General features: G+C 53.0%; 1 protein-coding gene and 1 long non-coding RNA gene across 2 annotated transcripts in view; one reads left to right on the forward strand and one right to left on the reverse strand.

Annotated features, from left to right (window-relative positions):
• Window positions 1–1,717: 1,717 nt before the first annotated feature.
• Window positions 1,718–6,529, reverse strand: LOC103595729. Its single transcript, XR_550974.1, has 3 exons — window positions 6,191–6,529; window positions 4,760–4,889; window positions 1,718–2,063 (listed from the first exon to the last, which is right to left on the reverse strand). It is a non-coding gene; the product is annotated as an uncharacterized LOC103595729 (long non-coding RNA).
• Window positions 6,530–6,665: 136 nt separating this feature from the next.
• FAM207A (family with sequence similarity 207, member A) overlaps window positions 6,666–6,813 on the forward strand; it is a 47,793-nt gene continuing 47,645 nt past the window's right edge. The window contains exon 1 of the mRNA XM_008579192.1: window positions 6,666–6,720. Coding sequence (XP_008577414.1) covers window positions 6,666–6,720 — 55 coding nt within the window. The remainder of the gene's footprint in view (window positions 6,721–6,813) is intronic.

The raw sequence follows: 6,813 nt of genomic DNA on the forward strand, positions 1-6,813 counted from the left end.
TGGGGGGAGGGGGCGGAGCCCAGGTGGGGGCGGGGCCTGGGGGCAGCTAAGGGACCAGCCTGGTTGGGTTGGATGTGATAGGGAGGTTTTCGCTCGGGCCACTGCGCAGGGGCCGGTACCTTTATTCTGAAGGAGACGTACTGCTGGGGGCGGGTGGGGACCAGGAATTCCATTTCCGGATTTCCAGAAGTTTCAAGTGGAGGCAGAGAGAGGTCGGGCTGCAGATGACAATGTCAGAGTGGCAGAATGCGGGGTGGAACGTGTGGGGAGAAGGAGGACACCGAGGGAACAATGGACAGACAGAGGGGGCCCAGGATTCTCAGTACTCGTAACAGATGCGTTTGGCAGTGGTCACTGTCGTTTTTCCTTTTGATGAGCAAACACGGACTGCAAGAGGAGGCAAAAAGCAACCCAAGGTCAAGGCTGTCCTGCACGACCCCTGGGGGCTGGCCACCTGCTGCGGTGACTGCTGGGGCAGGCTGAGGAGCATGTCCTCAGGCCAGGGGCAGAGCCCGTCTCCCTGCAGCAGACGCAGGCACCCCAGAGAGTCCGGAAATATGGCGCATACAAGCCGGTTACAGCAGATCAGCCCCAGTGATGCCAGGAGAACACAGCTGCTTCCAGAATCATCCCGGCATCTCAGTCCAGGCTGTGTGTGAGGGGGACGTTCCTAACGCCCAGCAAAGTGTTATCTGTGTGCTGTGCATGGTCACCAATGCAGCGGTGGCTACCTCTGCGTTCTCTCATATCATGCACCACTCTGTGTCCTCGAGCTTCCCTCACAGCATCTCATGACACCCCTTTAAATAAATATCACAGGATAAGTGGGGACATAATGGAGGGTGGGGACAGCCTTCCCCACGCTCCAGAAAGCTCACTCCTTCCAGAAGTTCTGCCAGCCTTGCTCAGAGCCCCGGCAAGGGGTTCTGGAAGTTTCCAGAGGTGGGGGACCACTGCTGCTTCCTCTCAGGATGAACTGGTCTCCCAAGGCCCCCAGCCCCGGTATCCTCACCACTGGACAGGTGTTGGTGGCCAGGCGGTTGTACATAGTGGGGTGCCGAGCCCGAGAGCTGGCTCCTGGGGTTTTCCTCCAGGGATGTTTCAATCTGGCCTCGGTTTTCCTCTCACTCCTAGTTGGTTTCCATGGCCCAGGTTGGGTCAAACTCCCACCCCCATGCACCAGTGGTTAAGCATAGGAGTAGGCTGGACCCAGGCACAAGAAACTTAACTGCCAGGGGCTCCTCCCTCAGGTGGGGCCATCCCCAGGGAAGAGGGCTGCAGAAACCCCCAAAGCTGCCCTTGCAGCAAGAACTGGTGGCCCTAGGGCTGGCCCGTGGCTCACTCGGGAAAGTGCGGTGCTGATAACACCAAGGGCACGGGTTCGGATCCTATATAGGGATGGCCAGTTGGCTCACTGGCTGAGCGTGGTGTTGATAACACCTAGCCAGGGGTTGAGATCCCCTTACTGGTCATCTTTAAAAAAAAAAAAAAAAAAAAAAAAAAAGAACTGGTGGCCCTGACAGCGGTGGCCAGCACTCCGCCTGGGGGAGCCCAGCTGGGGGACCACCCGACCCCTCTTCTCCCCGATCTCTCCTCTTCAGCAACAGGAAGCCACTGAGTTTTCTTGAGACAAACCATGGACTGGATCTTCAAAGGACAACTGTCTGTAGGGCCAGTTCAGGCCACACTATCAAAGATAAATGAAGCTGGACATTAGTTAAAGCAGTGAAAACAGATTTTATTCAGTAACTGCTGCAGTTGGGGAAAGGGCACTCTAAAGGAGGGTGTGGTATTGGGAGGGGAAAGGGCTCAACTGAAGAATGACAGAGGCTTGGTCAGTAAATGCCATTATGCCAGTCGTGTCTGCTAGCTGGCAACTGTCCAAGCCAGGATTCTACCCTCCCATGAGACTGGGAGATAGGGGCCCACCCTTCCTGAGGATCCCATTTCAAAGGCATGGCTCCTAGGTCCTGGAGAAAGACACTCGAGGATTACAGGAGGTGCAAAGACATCTCAAAGGACAGAAGAAGGAGTCACAGCTGCAGGCCCTTCCAGTAAATGCTCTGAGAGGGAGGTCAGAGGCCTATGTCAGTAAACTACTGCCTTTCAGAGGACTGGGTAACAGGCATTCTGCCTGGATCCTGGAGAAGGTGGACCTTGAGTGGACAGTCCCTAGGTCATGGTCACATCCTGGGTGCCATCTCTGAGGGAGCACCAGGGTGGGAGAGGGCTGAGTGCTCAGTCCCACCTGCAGACAGAGACTGGGGACCCCATGGGCTTGTGAAACCCTGACTGCAGGCCCTGAACACAGGGACTCTGATACAGCAGGTCTAGGTAGGGCCTGAGAATTTGCTCTCCAACAAGGTCCCAGGTAACAGAGATGCCCAGGGAGCATGCTTGTGTCCCACTGCTTTGGACCACCTCCTCATGCTTGGCCTGGTGGGTGCTGAGGGCTTAGGCTGGGAGCAGGACAGAGGTGTGCTCAGGGGCAGGCTGTTCGCCCTTTATCCAGTGGAGGCATTCCCACCAAGCTCACAGGCTTACTGAGAGCATGAATGACATACACTGTGGAAACCTTCCCAGCTTGGCACACAGCAGGCAGCCGGCATTGTTATCCACACCCAGCCCCTCTTTTAGAAAACCTTCACCAGGTGTGTCAGGAGCTGGGCTTCTACCAGGGAGGCCCAAATGAAAAGCCCTCATCCTTGTCCTCCAGGAGAGAGGAAATCCAGCCATTACAATTCCAGGGACAAGAGCTATGCATGCTGTGGCATCCCCTGTGCCTTCAGAGTTCCAAGCCCAGCACTGGCTCTGCAAGGATCCCGCATACTCATGCATGCCCTGGATCTTGGGGCATCTGCGTACCCCCTGAATGTGGATGCCAGGCGGCCTTCCTCCTGAGGGCCATAGTGCTCCATAGGCACCAGTGATCCCCTCGGTCCTCGTCCATCACTGGCTTCAGCTGGGTCAGAACAGTACCACATGGTCCGGCTCTGGGCAGCCTTGAGCCCCACAGGTCTGCAGGGACCTCACTTGACACCCCTCTCCCTGCATCCCAAGGCTTTACGTACTGATCAGAAAGAGGCATCAGAATACCAAATGTGAGCGTGATTTACCACATGCCAGCTCCAGACCCTGGGGGCAGAGTGGAGACTCGGCGTCCCAATGGAGTAAGAGGCATCTGTCGCTGCTCAGGTGCGTGGAGACACACAGGGGGCTAGGGCTGGTAATCTCTGTCATCTCTTGGCCCACAGGGTCCTCACACAGAAGCCACATTGGCCCTGGTGGGCGTTGTCCAGGACCATGGCTTCAGCTGCCCCTAACACCACATAAAGCCTCATGTTAAGTCCAGCCATCCCAGAGATGCCCCCACATTGGGTAGAAACCACACCTCCGTAGTGGCTGCTCTGGAAGGTGCTGCCAATCCCTTCAAGGGGCTCACAGGGCTCCTCGTGAATTTGGGTTGTGTCACATAACCAATAGCTGCTTTCAGTCATACTGTCCCAAACATGGCCTCCTGGTGCCATTTCTGGGTATGACAGTACTCGAGACCAGCAGTTCTGAACTTCATATCTATATATCTATATATCTATATCTGTATCTCTCTCTCTCTCTCTCTCTCTCTCTCTCTCTCTATATATATATATATATCAATTGCCAGACATTTAACTGTCTCTTTCCTGAAACTTCTCCTTAGAAAGCTTCTGTTTGTATGTACAAGGAGGACACTTATGCCAGCATATCTGTTACAGCAAGAGACTGAGGACAAGCAATGTGGGCACTAATGGATCCATAGCCACATCAACAGATGGTAGCGAGAGCCAGAGGGAGTGGGGGGCAAACTGCAAGGTTGTTACTGCACATAAGAAGCCAGGCTCAGAGCAGTGCAGAGAGACACATCTGCTTGGTGTGACTAAAAGCATCCGTAAAAAATAAATTTCCATAGATAAAACTCTGTTTGTATAGAAGTTTCTAGAAAGTCAATAGGAAACTGGTAATAACAGTTATGACTGGGGAGAGAACTAGTATCTAGGGGCAGGGATGGAAGGAAGACTTTTCACTGTATACATCCTTTTCATATTACTTTAAAATTTTTTTAAATTAATTACTTTGCTAGTTAACACAGTTCCTTGTGTGTGAGGGCTTCTCTGCAATGGCCTTCTGCAGCTCCACCCCTCCTCTAGGGATGAGTATCTTTGTCTCTGTCTGAGCTTGTTTAGTGCTACTGTAACAGAACTCCACAGACTGCACAGTTTGTGATGAACAGAGATCTGTTGGCTCATGGTTCTGGAAGCTGGGAAGGCCAAGATGGAGGGGCTGGCATCTGGCGAGGGCCTTCTTGATGCGTCATCCCGTGACAGAGGGTGAGAGAGAGGGAAGGGAGACAAACTAGCCCTTTTATAAGGAACCCCCTCCCCCAATAATCAACCCACTCCTGAGGTGATGGCACTGATCCATTCATGAGGGCAGGTGCCTCATGGCATAACCACCTCTTAAAGGTCCCACTGATTAACACTGTCAATGGCAACTAAATTGCAACCTGAGTTTGGGAGGGGGCGAACATTGAAACCTCAGCAGTCCCAAATACTGGGTGGGCTGTGGAAGAGGACGCTGGTTTTTAAAGAATATGGTCTTTAGAAATAGGCACAATCTCATGAAGTAAACTCAAATTGGTATGGTTATTAAGAGGGAAAGCAATTCAGGTTGCAGAAGCAAACATTCACCTACATCCAAGGCACACACAGATGAGCACTTTTACCTCCAGAATCAACTGGGCTGATGCTGAAAGAATTCAACACACACCAGACTCTTGGCTCCATACTCTGTATTTTCCATCTGTGGAGTCTTCATGGCCACTGCATTCCTGGATAGAGTAGTTGAGAACACATCTAGGGGAAGAGGGAAAAATAGGACTTGTGAATACCCAATAAAGCCTTGAGTATATAAGTGGATACAAATTCAAGTGAGTGCCAGCCTTGAATAAATCATAGAGTCTAACACCTTGGGTTGTGAGCAGTCTATGTGGTCACCTGTCCCAGCTGGATGAGTACCTCTGTCTTTCCTGAGGGGGGCCTAGCTCTGCCCGGGATCTACTATTCCTCTTCAAAGTCTATTTTGTGTGGTTGGGTTTTCACTATGGATCCTGGAAGGGGTGAGTCTTGGAGGGGAGTGCTGGCTCATAGGGCCCTTCCCACTGTTGGGAAGAAGGGTAGAGGTGTGGCTGCTGAGTCTGGACTCAGTAGCCTTCCTTTGTGGCCTCCAACCATAGCCTGTTTTGTTCAAAATTTTGTTCTAGATATGTCATCTGTTAAAAGTTTTACTGAAAAGGAAGTTAAAGATAAAGAGACTTTATTTCAGTGCAGTTTGCAAATCGGGGAGGTACAGCCTTTAGTACAAAATGAAAGTGCGTTCCACCAGAACAAAGAGGGATTGTCCTCTATGTGAGAAATACCCTTACCTGTCCAATGCCAAAGGAAGGACGTGGAGACACAAGGTACAGCAAAGTGGGACTTTAATTAATTACAGCCTTATAAGGTTCGGGTGTCTGAAGGGCAGGCACATAGAAAAGGACTGTAGCAAGCAATTTATTCCCCAGTACTCAAGTCCCTCCTCCCACTTCCTCATTAGCTGAGTACTATGGGATGCACGATCTTCCTGAAGACGGCTAAAATTTCTTACCCCCTTGCAAGGAATTCCTTTGTCTGGGAGCCGAGGAAAAAGTCCTGCTAAAGCCCTGTGAAGGGAGAAACACCAGGGAATGACGAAAACAATGGGGGCTAGTAACTAATTACCATCTCAAGGAGAGCTCTATCTGTTCAGAGACCCTCCAGGAATGGGCTGGACCAGTCAGACAACTTTTGGGCTGGGCATGAATCCCTCAGATAAGTCATTTCTGAAAATGGATCACTTAGATTACTTTCTTACACTCTATAACAAGAGTTCTCGTACAGTTTCCCACTCTGGTCCTCTGTGCACATGAGGGATTCAAGCTTGTCCAGTCCTGATCTGTTTGGCCTGATGTGTAAAACAAAGATTCTGGCCTGCCAGTTCTGGCCAGTTAACACTTGACAGGTTACAGTCCACTGGTTAAGTTCTGGGAGTGAAATGGGTCTCCCGCGCAGTAGTTGATTCTGGCAGCATAAACAGGACCAGACAGCCACGAAACCCTCCAAGTCCAACTACTACTCACCCTGGGATCTTTCGGTTTTGCTTTTTTGTTTTTTTCCAGAAGACACAGGGTTTATGTGTACCCTGCGCTCAGCAAATCCTGCTCGGCTCCATTCGGAATTCAGACCCCCTTGGCCGCTCGGGATCCATCTCCAAAGACCGGCTCTTTCAGGGTCCACACAGCTTTGCGTCCCCTTAGGAGGAGACTGCGTCTCCGCCTGTCCCTAACGCTCCCGCGGCGTCGCGTGCACGGGGCGGCGGCGGGTCCGGGAGCAGCCTCGCTTCCGCGCTGAATGGGCGGTAGCACCCGACCGAGGAGCGCTGCCTCGGTCCTCACGTCTGCAGCAGAACATCCGGTCTCCAGGACGCGCAGCCTCTGACCCGTGCGACCCCTTCCACCGCCCCCCCCGTGCCTTCGGCATACCCTTCCGGGCACTTCCGGCGCCGCCCGGCCTGCGGAACGCGGGTCGCGCCGCCGCGGCTCTTGTTTCTGGCGGATGCCCGAGCGCAGGATCGGCTTCCGGGTAGTCTCCGCCTGGGAAAATGGGGAAAGTGAGGGGGCTGCGGGTGCGGGTGCACCAGGCTGCTGTAAGGCTCCAGGGGGAAGCGGCTCCCGGCCCCGCGCCCCCCGCTCAGGAGGCGGCC

The sequence above is a fragment of the Galeopterus variegatus genome, unplaced genomic scaffold (genome assembly GCF_000696425.1).
Source record: "Galeopterus variegatus unplaced genomic scaffold, G_variegatus-3.0.2 Scaffold1826, whole genome shotgun sequence".
In the NCBI taxonomy this organism is placed as follows: domain Eukaryota; kingdom Metazoa; phylum Chordata; class Mammalia; order Dermoptera; family Cynocephalidae; genus Galeopterus; species Galeopterus variegatus.